The sequence below is a fragment of the Thunnus albacares genome, chromosome 11 (genome assembly GCF_914725855.1).
Source record: "Thunnus albacares chromosome 11, fThuAlb1.1, whole genome shotgun sequence".
In the NCBI taxonomy this organism is placed as follows: Eukaryota; Metazoa; Chordata; class Actinopteri; order Scombriformes; family Scombridae; genus Thunnus; species Thunnus albacares.
The window spans coordinates 33,247,659-33,264,013 of NC_058116.1; the positions used below are offsets into that span (position 1 = coordinate 33,247,659).

The 16,355-nt window shown below is 37.0% G+C and overlaps 1 protein-coding gene and 1 long non-coding RNA gene across 2 annotated transcripts; both read left to right on the forward strand.

The window, feature by feature from the left end:
* The first annotated feature begins 210 nt into the window (after positions 1-210).
* Positions 211-2,584, forward strand: LOC122991933. The gene is made up of 3 exons (XR_006405942.1): positions 211-327; positions 474-507; positions 1,774-2,584. It is a non-coding gene; the product is annotated as an uncharacterized LOC122991933 (long non-coding RNA).
* A 51-nt stretch (positions 2,585-2,635) lies between these two features.
* LOC122992772 (interferon-induced protein 44-like) lies at positions 2,636-6,928 on the forward strand (the record flags this gene model as incomplete). Its single annotated transcript, XM_044366682.1, has 4 exons — positions 2,636-2,776; positions 3,424-3,592; positions 6,243-6,343; positions 6,442-6,928. Coding segments are annotated over 4 exons (573 nt in total), but the record flags the coding sequence as incomplete, so codon positions are not given.
* Positions 6,929-16,355: the final 9,427 nt, after the last annotated feature.

The window sequence follows — 16,355 nt, forward strand, 5'->3', positions numbered from 1 at the left end:
AACTTGTAGTTTTGCCTTTACTGTATCACTCTCTTAGTTTTATTTTCCTCTATTGTAATAGAACACATCTGTTTAATATAACAAAATTCCACCATAAGGTGAACCTAAAAACTTATATCAGTTTAGTCTGATTTAAAGAACAAGTAAACAAGTAAATAAATACTTCTATCACTATTACTACTCTTGCTACAGTTTTGCCAAACATCATTGTCATAATTCTGTAATATTCATTTTTACCAGATATCTTTCCAAACTTTTTATGATTTTTATTCTTCTATTATCTAAAGTATTGCTTCTGCTTCACTTTCACAGCACCACCTTCTCCCAGTAAGTTATGAAATTTCTTTTACAACATCCACAACACATTAATTCTGACTATTATTTACATGTTGACGCATGATTCTGATGAATTTACTCTTTCAAAATTCTCATTATATTTACTGTTTGATGCCTTTATGTTATTTTCTTGTCAGCTTTTAGTGTTCCCAGGAGAAAAATATCTTGGGGGTGAGTAGATATAAATTTGATGCTGTAGCCTTCATTTGTGCCTCTGCTGCTCAACACCAACCTGTCTGACAGTTTATCTGTTTGTCAGGCCAGAATTTTATTTTGGTTTATGACCAAATACCTGCAAAACTAATGGCATCCCATCACCCTCAGCTGTGTTTACTGCTAATGAGCAAATTCTACAATGCTAACAAGCTAATCTAACAGTAAACATTATACCTGCTGAAATTAGCATGTTAACTAAAAGTTATTTATAACTAGTTGAAATAATTAACTAAAAATAATGGATGAATAGTTGAAATAATTAGCTATAAGTATAATGTAACCATTGTTACTGTGAACACAGTACAATGCTAAGTACAACCTCACTGCTAGCATGGCTGTTGACTCTTAAACTGTGTCTGAAATCTCTCCTTATTTTCTACATAGTGCACTACTGTTTATTTACCCTCCACCATTTTATTTGTATGTCTGAACTGTGGCATGTACACTACTTTCTTCTAATAGTCCCACAGTGTGATGCACTGCATTTTATAGATGTGATAATTAATGTTGAGTCACCCAATCAGTCATAACATTCATATAAAATTTATTTATTTTTACTTGTTTATTTTATTTAAAAAGGGATAATGTACAAGTTGAACATGTACAAAGTTATACAAAAAAGAACACACAAGACACAAAATATAGAACTACACACAATAGCACATCACAAATGTGATAAAGCAAGTCAGGAAGACAATAACATAGAATATCACAGTCAGTGAGTACAGAGCTGAGCAGCTTTTAACAGATTTTTTTAACTTGGTTCTGAAAGTAAAGCTGCAGCTCCTCACGTTGTCAGGCAGCGTGTTCCACTGATTTGTTACAGAGAAAGCTGATTGCCAAAATGCAGTGCAGTGAAATGGTGCAATCTCCTATCTGGAGGATCTAATAGAATTTACTGAGCAAGTGTACACAAAGTCATGTAGTGGAGGAGGGGCCAAACCATAAACCAGGCACTAATTTGACAATAATCTAAAATTATCAAAGCTCAGTAAATATTATTTCTCCAGGACCCGCCAGTGATGGAAATGTATTGGCTTTGTGTCCAGAGTTAGAGAAGAATCTCAATTTACGGCTCATTGTTTAGTGAACTGCTGAGTGACTGTTATATAGGGAGTAGTCAATGAATGTATGACAGAGTGATTTTGGACACCACCTTGTTAAAACTGATATAAAGGCTGGTCAATTAAACTAAAATCCAATTCAACCATTTTTACACAGAGACAAAGAGAGAGATCTGCAGTATGTGAGGAATTATCAACCTGAAAACACCGACGTCAAACATCTCAGGATCTTGCTTTACGGGCCAGTCGGTGTTGGAAAGTCCAGCTTCATCAGTTCTGTCGTCAGCGCCGTGAGAGGCAGGATGGGCATTCCAGCTTTGGACAGTGCAACTGTCAGTGGCAGAAGTCACTCCAAGAAAGTACGTAAACTAGTCCAGATCAAGTCTTTTTCTTCCTCTACTAATTCTTCTTCACCTCCTTTCACTCGGATTTGATGTTTTTGACACTTGAGATTTGACACACTTGCCTCATCTCCGTCTGGTGTTACTATTAGTGATGTTACCTTCCACACATGATCAACTTTTCAAAGCAAAAGTATCGCAGCGAGATGTTTCAATGCTTCATTTGCCAAAAATCATGTGACTACCTCAGACGCGGCCTCGTTACATCAGGAGGTGTTGTGCTGGTTTTGGATACAGGATGTGCTTCTCAGTCTGCCACAGTATTTAAAAACAGAGCTGTAGACTCAGTTTAAAGGGGATCAGTTCTAATAGTGTAGACTTTATAGAACAAAACAATGAAAGCAGTAAGGCCATTTATATTCTAACTGTTTCATCCTTCCATACAAAGACAATACCAATAATTACTCAGCTGATGTCAGTATTTTACTGTATCAAATACTTCAAACCAGATATTTTCTAACGTAGTTGTTAATCTTTGGCAGATGATTCAACCAGGAGAGTTTCATGCTGATCCAACCCACAATTCTCTGCAAATTACAAACAAAGACACTAGTTAAAGGATGGCACCATTGTCATAAATCCTGCACATTTCCATGTTTCTTTCAGTATAAGACTCACAGAATCCAGAAAGAAAGCAGAGGAAACTTCTACCCTTTTGTATTCAATAACATCATGGGTCTGGAGGAAAGAGCTGAATGTGGAGTCAGAGTGGAAGACATCAAACTGGCCTTGAAGGGACACCTAAAGGAGGGTTATGAGGTACAACTGTGACACTTGATTCAGTCAAACACGTTAGTTTTGTATGGCAGCATAGTGCTGACACCATGACAAGAAATATCTGCTCAGTTTCTTGTTGTAACAAGAAACTTTTCATGTTATTTCGAGATTATTTTCTCATTATTAGTAGATGCCAAATTATTCAGTTTTTACAAGAAATCTTCTTGTAATAACAACATATCACTTTGCTGTCTCACAGAATGAACGTATCTCATTAAATCAAACTTCTCGTTATAACATGATAAGTTGGTTAGTAATAACAAGAAACTTCCATATGTCATTATGGTTTGAATAAGATTTATGTCATGTATTTAGTATCTAGTAAAAATAAATATAAAAAATATAAAATATCTCTGAATAACATGAAAAATATCTTGTTATAATGTGAATATATAATGTCAATATGCAAATTTACTCAATATTTCACTAATTTTAATAAAAGTCTGAATACTTCTACTGGTAATGCTGAATTTTATTTATCTTTTAAAGCTATTTATTAGTTAATTTTTTTTTAACTAAAAATAGATTTGTATACTTCTCCCATTTGTTCAGTAGATATGAACCTTTTTTGTAGACTTTGTTGACATTGTTGCATCATTGTTTATATGGACTTTTATATTATTTTACAGTTCAATCCTGCATCTCCATTGTCAGACCGTGATCCTGGATACATCTCCTCACCGTCTGAAGATGACAAAGTTCATGTTCTGGTTTGTGTCTGTGATGCTAATGCATCAGAGATTAAGGGGTCTGTTATGCAGAAGATGAGGGAAATCAGAGAAGCAGCCAGTGACTTGGGTAAGAGCAGTGCTTCAGAAAAGAGTATCAGCCAATGAAACACATCTGTTATAATAAGGTTTCAGGTACACTGCTCACAGTAAAGCTGAGTGTTCGTGAATCTGCTTCAATCAGTGAACTCATGCAGAACTAATAATGATGTGAATGTTGATTATGTACAGACTGCAGCTCAGCTGATACTGCAGTTATGATGCTGATGTAAATACAGAAATATTAGAGTTTAAAACAATCTGATAATGATGTAATATATCTAATTTAATATATGTATATAAACATTTTTGATATGAATTAATTATTTTAACTAATTAATTATTTGATATTTATCCCTTAAATTTGGTTAGAGTCCAGTTTCTGACTGAAATATCTCAATAACTATTGGATGAATATTGTGCAGATATTCATGATCCTCTCAGGATGAATCTAATCTCTTCACTGATCCTCTGACTTTTCACCCAGTGACATCATCCGCTCAAAATTTAAATTTGTCCGAAGCATACAAACTGCTAATTATCAAATGTTAGCATGCTAACGTTAAGATGGTGAACATGGTGAGCATTATACCTGCCAAACATCAACATGTTAGCATTTAGCTAAAAGAATGTCAGTACAGTACCTAAGTTACAGCCACACAGAGCAGCTCGCAGGGCTCTAGACTCTTATGAACATATTTACTGAGGATTCTCAGCTCCTCTTTTAGGCGCTAAACAGCTGAACTGTGATTCTCCTTATTTACTGACCATACTGAGGTTTTGTGTCAGTTAAATGGAAGAAAAGTGGAACCGCTGAACATTCAAAGTTCAGCAGCAGAAAACACTTTTCACTCCATTCTTGTCCAGACATACGAGTGAGTCTGATTCATCATCACTTTAACTGCATGGCGCAATGGCACTTAGTTTGTGTCCAAATCCACTTTTGCTATTTTAACGGTGGAAAAATGGTCGCTGCGCCAGGCGCACGGTTCAAAGGGGTTGTCCATAGTCTCCTAATTAATCATGGGTGTGTTTTCAGCGTAACATGCAATAAACCAATCACAGTGTCATCTCCCATTCCCTTTAAGAGCCAGGTGTGCTTGCACCTTGGCGGATTAGTAGCAAGACGGAGCGCTTCTCTGCAGAGGAAACGGATCTGCTCGTGCGCAAAGGGAAAGTGCACGATCCATAACGAGCACACTGCTGCTCCTGGACCCTCCCGTGGTCCCAGACCACCAGTTTAAGATCCTGTTCATTCATTTGTTGCAAATTTATCTTCGTTTGGTTTTTGAAAAGGTTTATTATTTTAATTACAGCTTTGGATTCTTTAAAATCGTTTTGTTCAGTCAGGGAGTATCAGGTCAAATCAGCAGGGTTTTAATTGTTGAAAGTATAGAAACTTGATCACTGTAACCTCAAAAATGTTAAAGAATATTTGTTAAATATTGTTCAAAAATTAAAGAATTAATTTTAATCATGTAAAGAATCATCAACACAGTTATCAGGACTTGATGAGCTCTCCAAGGTGCTGATCCTGCTGCTGGCAGCAGCTAGAAGCTGTGCAGATTTATTTCCTTCGTTAGTTTAATCATTGTTTTCACCTCATTTATTTCCTCATGTCATCATGTACTGATGCAGCAGGAAAGTCGATCTGTGTCTGATCCGTTGTTGTCCGTCTGTTTAAATACCTACATGATTACACGATTTGGTCAAATAATTCAACAATTTAATCCATCATTACTGCGATTAGTTAATTCTGATAAATATTATGACTGAGCATTATGACATGTATTTTTTAAAATATATTAATATACACAATAATAATCTTTCACATTGTAATCCTTTTATTTGTTACCTTGTGCATGTTTGTGTGCTGCTGCGTGTCCTGTGTGTGTAACAAGCAGAGTGTATGTGGTGCAGCCGCCTGTGTAGGCGCATATTACTGTCCTGATAACGCTCCTTAAAATAACAGTGAAACACTGCGCCATTGACTTTAGACCAGGTTTTTGTTGGTCAATAGTGCAATCGCTCTCTGCTGCCTCAAGATAGCAACGCGCCAACAATCCGCCTGACCACACCTTACATTTAGACCAACACGCCCATGGGCGCACTGATGGACGCACTGATGGACGCACTGATGGACGCAATGATGGACGCAAGTGCCAACAACGTGGGCGCTGGACGGGAAAATGACAACTGCGTCGGTCTTAAAATAAGAAAGGACCCTTAGTGCTTAGTAAATATCCTCCTCAGTCTTGCTCTCCTATAAATTCATTTTCAGCACATAGTAATATAGAATATGCAGAAATTATAAAATAGAATTAAATTAATATAGTTCTCCAGTAGATTAAGCTAAAATAAAATATTAATGCCAAAATGAATATTTATTCCAGAAAGTTTACATTGTGGAACAATAAGTTACAGCTAATTTTTGTTTGTGTCTTTTTGTTGGTATTGGTAAACTGTTGTTTCTTCAGTATTTTATATATTTTGTGCTGGTTTGTGAACACCACAGCTTTAATCTGTATTTATCTGTCTTCTTAATGTGAAGTGGTCTAGTCTGCATTTCTTAGGTTTGTGGTTTACAGTGTTTAACATGCAGTTCTAATGTTTTTTTAAACCTGAATGAACTGTGAAAGTTAACTGAGGTCAGGTTACTAAATGCATCTCTCTGTCGGCAGGGATTCCTCAAGTGGCTGTTGTCACCAAAGTTGATGAAGCCTGTGGTGAAACTCAAAAGGATCTAAAGAATGTCTACAAGAGCAAATACCTGAAGAAAAAGGTGAGTTTCTGTCAGTTTTGTTACAGAAATGTAAAGTAAGTTCAGTATTTTTATAATGTGAGCTCAGTGTAGATGACTTTTGTTTCTTTAAAACTTAGATGAAAGACTTCAGCGCTAGGCTGGGTATTCCACTCAACTGCATCTTTGCTGTGAAGAACTACAGCTCAGAAATCTCCCCGGATGAGGATGTTGACACACTAATCCTGAACGCACTGAGACTGATGATTGACTTTGGAGATGACTTCATTAACAAAATGTAAACCTACTTTCTGCTGAGATACATGGTCATCATACCATTATCATTTATTATCATTAATGATGATCAGCTTAATACCAGTATGATGGAGAATGGTTTAATATTATGTTAATACACATTCATGTTGAGATAATCAATAAAGAGGTATTAGTCTGTGTTGATTTGCTTTTTATTGTCCTAATGTGTAGTTGATTTGTTGAGTATGATCAAATATTTCAATTAAAGGTGATTTGTTTGCCTTTCCTTCCCTTTCATAAAGTCGCTCCACTCAAAAACATGTTTTTCTTCTTGTTCCTTCAGTTGGATGTTTGTTCTCTTCTCTTTGTAGCATCATGTGCAGAGTTTGTTTTCATTCTTCTGCTGAAAGTTTCTCTGAAATCATTTAAAATTAGATTTTTAGGTGTGGGCCTATGAGCAGGATTTGTGACATCACGACTAGTTTGGAAGCCAATCCTGGTCCAATATTCAATATATACACAAATGTGATGTGTTTTTCTTTGTTGGTTTTGTGGAAAAACATATCAGACATTATTGTTTCAAGCAGAGCATTTTTATCTATCTTAAAATATGTCTGAATAATAATAATAATATTTGTGTTGGACCCTCATACAAGAAATGCATCCCAGAGTGCTTTACAAAACATTAAAAAAAAAAAGATAAGATAAAGTGAAATTACAATAAACAGAATACATACTTCAGTGGTGGTAATTTGAGACTTAGTAAGCAAAAATTCAGAAAGTTTCACTATGTATACACAATTTGTAAATTGGTGCCTAGGTCTCTGAAGCCATAAACATAACAGAACCTCCCTTTTCCCAATGGATGCAGACTCACCACCGGTCTTTACTAAAATGTTGTTAATAAACGTATTTGGCAGGTTGAAACAATGTTGATCCTGAACAAGTGGCAGCTGGTGACTCAAAAAATTGGGGAGGACAGGAGGAAAACCAACATGGTATCTTACAACAAACCGCATCAAACTATATCATTGTCCCACCTGATGAAATTGGAGGGGTGGGGGGCAATTTTATATGCCGATAAAACAATTTGCTTGAGTGGTGTAAAGGCTGCCTCTTTAAAGACATTTAGCATATACATATTGTTTCTAAACAAAGAAGAGCTCATTTTAGCCATGGAGTGGTTCAGATGTGTGATTTTAACAACAAAGTGAAATTCAAATTTATAGTATTGTTCTATTGTGACAACAGATTTATGTTCTCATCAAAAACAGACAAGATATCACATGATTTACACTTGTGTCCTATGTATTTTCTTAGTATACAGAAATATATAAAGTAGCACAAAGCTTATAATGTGATACAGGAACAGATCAGTGCTGAATACTAGAAAGACTGAACACTAAAAACATTCACAGATCTAAAAGTGAAGGTTCACATCAGAAAGTATTAATGTATGTATCAAATACATGACTTACACACTCTTATCTATGTGCACCACATACAAAATATAGTCTACCAAGGTGACATGGTAACACTAGGGGTGCAATGAATCACAAAACTCACGGTTTGGATCATATCACGGATTTGACTCATGGATCGGATCATTATTAGGATCAGTGAAAAAAAGGGGTAGACAAATAAAAGTTTGTTTTTCATTTATTCTGTAACACACTTACAGCCAGAAACAGCAAGGAACTTTTGCCCATGGTCTTAAATGAAAACAATATTTAAGATGTCCAATGTTTAAATAAAATAAAATAAAATATATAAAATATTCAATGTTCAGTTATTGCAATATGAGGCATGAAACCTTCCTCTTTTAAACAGTGAATGAAACAGCCTCTGTCCACATCATCAAAACTTGATGATAACAAACATTCACCGCTAACATCAGTTAGCAGCTAGATGCTAATCAGCTGCTCAGCTGCAGCACATTAAACAGCAGGTAAACAACTCAAATGTCACTTTGGAACCGTTAGATGCTGGTTTGATCGTTAACCTTCAAAATCCCTGTTAGTGACACGCTGTCTGCCCATGACTTGTACGTACAGCAGTTTGTTTACTTTGTCTTAAATGAGACATTAAATTTTGCAATTAATCTGCAGTTCATATGCCTGCCGAACCGTGGGGGGCGATCCATATGGATCATGGATCAACTACAATCCATTATACCACTAGTTAACACTTGTTATTCTAGTTACTTTAAGCTTATTACTCAATATACGGCTCAGCTTAAAAACGAACTAAAGAAACTGTCAGAAGCAAGCAGCCAGACCTCCTGCACACTAATCATACAACATCAACAAGTGACTGAACAACCACTCAATTAAAAACGGGATCAATTCCACATGAATGAATGAGTCCAGACAGCTCACTGTAACTTCAACAAGCAAACTACCCACAACACATTATATATATATCTCTGCTGCATTCTTGTTAAGGTGATAAATTCACACAACAGCCACACAGAGAGACATTTAACCATCAGAGATGAAATTAGCGACCAAAGAGACAGAGTGAGAGAGAAGCTGTATCTGACTCACGTTATCTGATGTCTTCTTTCTATCATGGAGATGAAGTATTCATGTCATAACATCCATTCGTGACTGTTGGTCATCTTGTTTGTTAGTTAACAGAACGTTGTGGCTGCTGCTTAACCAGTCTGATATCATTAGCAACAATGACAAACAAGCTAACTCTCCTGGTTGTTTCTCAGGTTGCTTCTCTCTCCAGCCTCCCCGGCAGCATCCTGCTGCTGCTGCGCTGCCCAGTCCAGATAATTTCTCCCAGTAACTAGAATAACAAGTGTTAACATGTCAGCTTTGTAGACTATATTTTGTATGTCGTGCACATAGATGAGAGTGTGTAAGTCATGTATTTGATACATGCATTCATACTTTCTGATGTGAACCTTCACTTTTAGATCTCTGAATGTTTTTAGTGTTCGGTCTTTCTAGTATTCAGCACTGATCTGTTCCTGTATCACATTACAAGCTTTGTGGTACTTTATATATTTCTGTATACAAAGAAAATACATAGGAAACACAAGTAAATCATGTGATATCTTGTCTGTTTTTGATGAGAACATAAATCTTTTGTCACAATAGAATACTATAAATTTGAATTTCACTTTGTTGGTAAAATCACACATCTGAACCAGTCCATGGCTAAAATGAGCTCTTCTTTGTTTAGAAACAATATGCATATGCTAAATGTCTTTAAAGAAGCAGCCTTTACACCACTCAGGGGTTTTTGTTTTTGAAAGCAAATTGTTTTATTGGCATATAAAATTGCCCCCCACCCCTCCGATTTCATCAGGTGGGGGACAATGATATAGTTTGATGCGGTTTGTTGTAACATTCCATGTTGGTTTTCCTCCTGTCCTCCCCAATTTTTTGAGTCACCAGCCGCCACTGGTGTGCATAAACCTGCTGTCTTCACTTAATATCCTTGTTCTTACCTGACATGTCATGTAAAGAACTGCCTGGCCTCTTAAATACTGGGAAGAATGTGTTTTTGGAAAGCAGCCTAACTTTGCAGAGCTAACAAAGGTGTGTACTACATTTCACCAATGCTACGTGACTGGTAGGAAGATCTTGAGACCTGATGTTCCCTTTGTTTCCACTGTGTCACAAAGTGTAAAGTCAGCCATGTAATTCATTTTTTTACTGTTGGAGTACAGTGAGGATTTAAGTGTATCATTGAGTTGTTGGGGGAATAAAATCTATTGTGGCGCAGTGGTTGAAACTGGAACAAGAGGACAAATTCACAGCATGACAAAGAATTAGTTTTGATTCTATCAAAATCTCTCACATTGGATTGCTGTTTTTCGTATGCTGTTTTTTTCTGACAAGCAAGATTAAATTTTGTAGTGACAGTGGATAAAATGTGTGTGCAAGTTCTCACTCAGATTAAACTACTTGTTAGGTAAAAAAGAAGCCTCCATATGGTGAACACGGACTCCTAAATTACAGTACATATGTGCCCACAACTAATATGGTCAGAATAATATCATAACCATCCTGATGTGTTCTTAAAACTGTTTTTTTAATCTTACTGACCGGTGACTATAATAGCCTGTCTGTTATATTACAGTCAATCACGGCAGCTAAGACACTGCACCCATTGTAACAGTATAATTATAACATAATTATAGCCTACATCTTTTATTTCTTATCAGCACATTCATAGTTAAAGCCATGCAAAGCATACAAAATGTCTGCCAAAAAACATTTCAATACTTCCATAACATGAAAGACAAGAAATGTACTGAATGCAGTACACAGAAGGCAGTTGACCTGTTTGGCTGCTTAAACTTGTTTGTTGACTTGTTGGTACATTTTAAAAATTCAATGAAGTCACATGATTGAATCTGAGAGAACATGTGAGTTTCAGTGTTCATACCTACATGCACCAAGGTCAGTGTTTATTACACTAGACAGCAACAGTCTGTTTCATCCACTGAATGCTGCAGACACACATAGAGATGGCAGCACTCAAAAAGACTGTAATAAAATAGTAAAAGAAATCTTTAACAGTGTCAACTTTGGGAGTTTAATTTTAGTGACTAAATCCATTTAAAAAAAAGTATAGTCTGGCTTTCAACGTATGCAATAGAACATAACCAGCTAAGTTAGGAAAGGTATTTCAAAGACACATGTGACTCTGAGTGTATGAAACTAGACAAAAGTGTCAATCTTACCTGATGCTTAAAAGCATCACTACTAAGAAGCAGCTGAAAACTAAAGTCCTACGATTAAGTCAAGTCAGTTTTATTTGTATGGCCCAATATCACATATTCCATATTCCAATTTGCTTCAAGGAGCTTTAAAATATTTACAGCAACACCCTCTGTCCTTAGACTGAATTTTAAAGGAAAAACTTTATATATCTATATCTATCTATCTATCTATCTATCTATCTATCTATCTATCTATCTATCTATCTATCTATATATATATATATATATATATATATATATATATATATATATATATATATATATACACACACACACATATATGAAGAATGTAATGAGGAGGATGCCAAGCAGCTCCCAGGTGCCACCTGAACATAATAAGACCTGAGCCACACAACCTTCATCACCATGGAGACATGGCAGGAGGATAGACTGCACATGCACACAGGAGAGACTAACATCACACCGTTCACATACACAGGAAAAGACATTATTCAGACAGGTGAGAGAGAAGAATAAAGACATCATTCAGAGAGAGACATGGGGTGAGGCTGAACTCCTGCAGGATGAGGAACCAGATCCAAAACCTCAGGAAATGGCAGTGTCTGCTTTCAGCAGGTCAGGACATCCAAGAAGGCCAGTTATTAACAAGTCCAATTCCCTGCACCTCACACTAATGAGCCAACCAGTGGTTCATTGAGGTGAGCCTAAAGTACATCTCATCATTACCCCTCACAGGAAAGGGACCAGAGACAATTAATTGATGTCGACACATCTTTCTGGCCAACTAAACATCCTGACTAGGCTATGATTTACGATCTCAGATGGCCTCATCCTAGAGTTATTGATGCCAACATGAATGACAATGTTGCTGTAAGTAGTGGTGATATGTGTCTAGCGTTCCTGATTCTCCCTCCATGATGCTGGCACCCTCAGATTAGCCTCTACGTCAGAGACTCTGGTTCTGGGTAAGCAGTGAACTAAGGCTGGCGAAGCTAATCTGATATAGCAGGGAATGGAGTCTCTTATCACTAGCATGCATTGTTTAACCCCTTCAGCGAGTGTCCTCACAGGGACAATAATGGACTCAGAGGAGGACATGTCACCTCATGATGGACTGTTTATCTGGACTGAAGGTTTTTACTTCCTGAGGAAGCTGGAACGCAGCACAAGACTCAGTTTTTGTCTTTTTAAATATTATTCTGTAGCTGAAGTGTAATTTATTATTTTAATGTTGTTGGTCAGAATGATTCTCACAATTCTGGAAAACGTACTGTTTAAAATAATAATATGTTAATAAAGCATCTGTTAAATCATACATATATAAATATATATAATTACACTTATTTATTATAATTATAAAACAAGGAAAGTTTAACTTTTGTGTAAAAATTAGGGCAAAAAATGATTTTATATTGTTTTAACTGTACAGATAATTTTCTGCTATTGTGCAACAAACATCTCTTATAACATTCTTTCCAGCATATCTTAGTCATAGTTTGTACACCTGTACTGAAAGCTGATGGACAACACCTGCTGTGACATCACTAGAGGGACGTGGCCAGAGGTGCATCAACTGTTTGAAAGCAAACAGCTGCAGTCTGCTGCCCTCTGTTGCTTCAATGTGGAATTACACTTTAAGGTCAGTGGATGCTGAAATTTAACATTTTGCTTAGAGTCCTCCTATTTATCATTTTCCTCAAGCAGACACAGATTGTTTAGTCCAATCTTTTAACTCTCATTGCTCCACGATCTCGTTGTTTCCAGCGTAGATGTCAGAGGGCAGAGCGACTGTGGAAATCCACTAAGCTCAATGTTTACCGTCTTGTTTGACACTATTAACAACATCATCACTCCGGCACCTCCGGATGTGCCTATCTGACTGCAGCAATTTTCTTTCCTTCTTTGTTGATAAAATTAGAGGTGTCAGAGCTAGCATTATCCCCTTGTTTCTTCCCCTCTCCACTCACAGATCTGGTGAGTAGTATGAGATCCTCCTCTTCCCCTGTTGACTTTTTACCCACTTCCGTGCTCAAAAATGCACTTGAGTGTATTGGGCCATGCCTGGTTTCTATTATAAACAGCTCCCTGCAATCTGGTTGTGTCCCAGCTTACTTCAAATATGCAGTTGTTCAGCTCCTCCTGAAAAAAACAAACCTTGATCCATACAGTCCCCATAACTACAGGCCTATATCCAAGCTGCCTTTTATTTCTAAAATTTTAGAGAAGGTTGTTGCCAAACAGTTCACTGCTGTCTTGTCTGCACACAACATTTTTGATAAATTCCAATCAGGTTTCCGTCAGAAGCATTCCACCGAAACTGCTCTTCTCAGAGTTTCCAATGACATATTGATGTCATCAGATGTGGGTGAGTGCTCCATTTTAGTGCTGCTGGATCTTAGCGCAGCTTTTGACACTGTGGATCACAGAATAATGACTGAAAGTCTCAGGCAATATGTGGGTGTCTCGGGGAGCGCCCTGGACTGGTTCTCTTCCTACCTCGCAGATAGGAGTTTTTCTGTCTCTTGGTCCTTACACATCCGAAACTTCTCTTTCCTGTGGTGTGCCGCAGTGTGCTTCTGACAGTATAGCTCCCAAGGTAGCTAAAAGTATTGGGTCCCTTTCATCAGCTGTTAGGTCAAATTTAAGAAATCTTGGTGTCATATTTGACCAGGCTTTGCATTTTGATCAGCATATTAAATCATTGACCCGTACATGTTTTTTCCATCTACGAAATATAGCTAAATTCAAGTCCATCGTATCACAACCAGAACTAGAAATGATCGTCCATGCATTCATTTCATCCCGTTTGGACTATTGTAATTCCATTTTCATTTGTCTCAGCAAAGCATCTGTGAACCGGCTACAAACGGTCCAAAATGCTGCTGCAAGACTGTTAACCAGGTCCAGCAGGATGACTCACATCTCTCCAATTTTAAGTTCTTTGCACTGGTTGCCCATTCATTTTAGGATTCCTTTTAAGATTCTTGCTATTACATATAGAGCCCTACAGGGACAGGCTCCTGAGTACATCATGGACTTATCCATCCCTATGTCGCCAGTAGGTCACTTAGGTCATCCAACCAGGACTGGCTGTCCCTCGCTCGCAGCTGAAAACTAAAGGTGATCGTGCCTTTGCATTTGTGGCTCCAACACTATGGAACTCTCTGGTTTTCTATTCAGCCTCTGTTGAATCCTCTGTTTTGTTTTGGTTTCTTCTAGTTCGGCTCTGTTTGTTCAAGTCTCATTCTGCTTTCTGCTCAGTCAGCCAGTTTTGTGTTTTTGCCTGCAATTCTTCATCAAAGAAGTCTCGCAGCTCGACCTGCTGTCCTGCATTGGGGTCAATTTACTGCTACTCTACATGATAATAACATGTTGATTGGGAAATAACTAAGTACATTTACTCAAGTACTGTACTAAAATACCATACTTCTAAAACAAGTACTATACTTCCACTCCACTAGCTTTCAGAGGGAAATATTGTACTTTCTACTCCACTACATTTATTTGACAGCTTTAGTTACTTTTCAGATGAAGATTTGACACAATGGATAATATAACAAGCTTTTAAAATACAACACATTGTTAAAGATGAAACCAGTGGTTTCCAACCTTTTTGTCTTTTGACGTCTTACAAAAAGCAGTGTGTAGTCGGGGTCACATTTCACATGTCTATGAGTTGTTAACAGCTCCACCAAATAGTGATTTTTCCCTCTAAACTTCTCACATGCTTTCATTTCAATAAATGTTCAAATGATCCAATATTTCAGCAAAAATCAAAGATTAGAGAAAAAGTCCAAAAACTGAAAACAGATTTGTGTATCAGAACTTTGTTTTTTCTTCTTTCCTCTCCCATTAATCATCTCACCACCCCTCAGATTTATCTGCTGACCCTTTGGAGGGGCCCCACCCCTAGGTTGGGAACCACTGGACTAAACTAGCTAACTGTATATAAAGTAGTGTAAACTAGCTCCACCTCCAGCAGCTACAACAGTAACATGCTGCTCTAACACTGATGCTTCACTATTAATAATCTAATGATGTCATATATAATAATATATCAGTCAGAGGGACCAAACCACTACTTTTACTGCAATACTTTAACTACATCAAGCTCATAATACTTATGTACTTTTACTGCAATACTTTAACTACATCAAGCTCATAATACTTATGTACTTTTACTGCAATACTTTAACTACATCAAGCTCATAATACTTATGTACTTTTACTGCAATACTTTAACTACATCAAGCTCATAATACTTATGTACTTTTACTGTAGTACTCTAACTACATCAAGCTCATAATACTTATGTACTTTTACTGCAATACTTTAACTACATCAAGCTCATAATACTTATGTACTTTTACTGCAGTACTTTAACTACATCAAGCTCATAATACTTATGTACTTTTACTGCAGTACTTTAACTACATCAAGCTCATAATACTTATGTACTTTTACTGCAATACTTTAACTACATCAAGCTCATAATACTTATGTACTTTTACTGCAGTACTTTAACTACATCAAGCTCATAATACTTATGTACTTTTACTGCAGTACTTGGACTACATCAAGCTCATAATACTTATGTACTTTTACTGCAGTACTTGGACTACATCAAGCTCATAATACTTATGTACTTTTACTGCAGTACTTTAACTACATCAAGCTCATAATACTTATGTACTTTTACTGCAGTACTTGGACTACATCAAGCGTGGTGAGAGTCTGTTCCGAAATAGCATGTTGGACACAGAAACAGAGATTCATGTGGGTACATGAGAAATCTCAAGTACGGCACTATTTGCCTCCAGGCTGCTGTTTTCTGTTCAGATCATGGTTGCTGCGGTCGGTAAAGTCAAGTTGCTCCGGGTATCCAGCAGCAGCAGCCACTAGATTGTCCTCCATGACTGTTGTCTTCACTTGTTGTTGTCACCACCAGAGAAGGCCCGCCTCTCAATTCATGCGATTGAACAATGAGGGAAAAAATGCAAATGATGTTGGGTGTTTTTCAGCTCTGAGTTGAAGTTTTTTCAACTTGAAGCGTTCAGGCCGCTCCTGCAAAGACACGGGGCACATAGAGCAGAA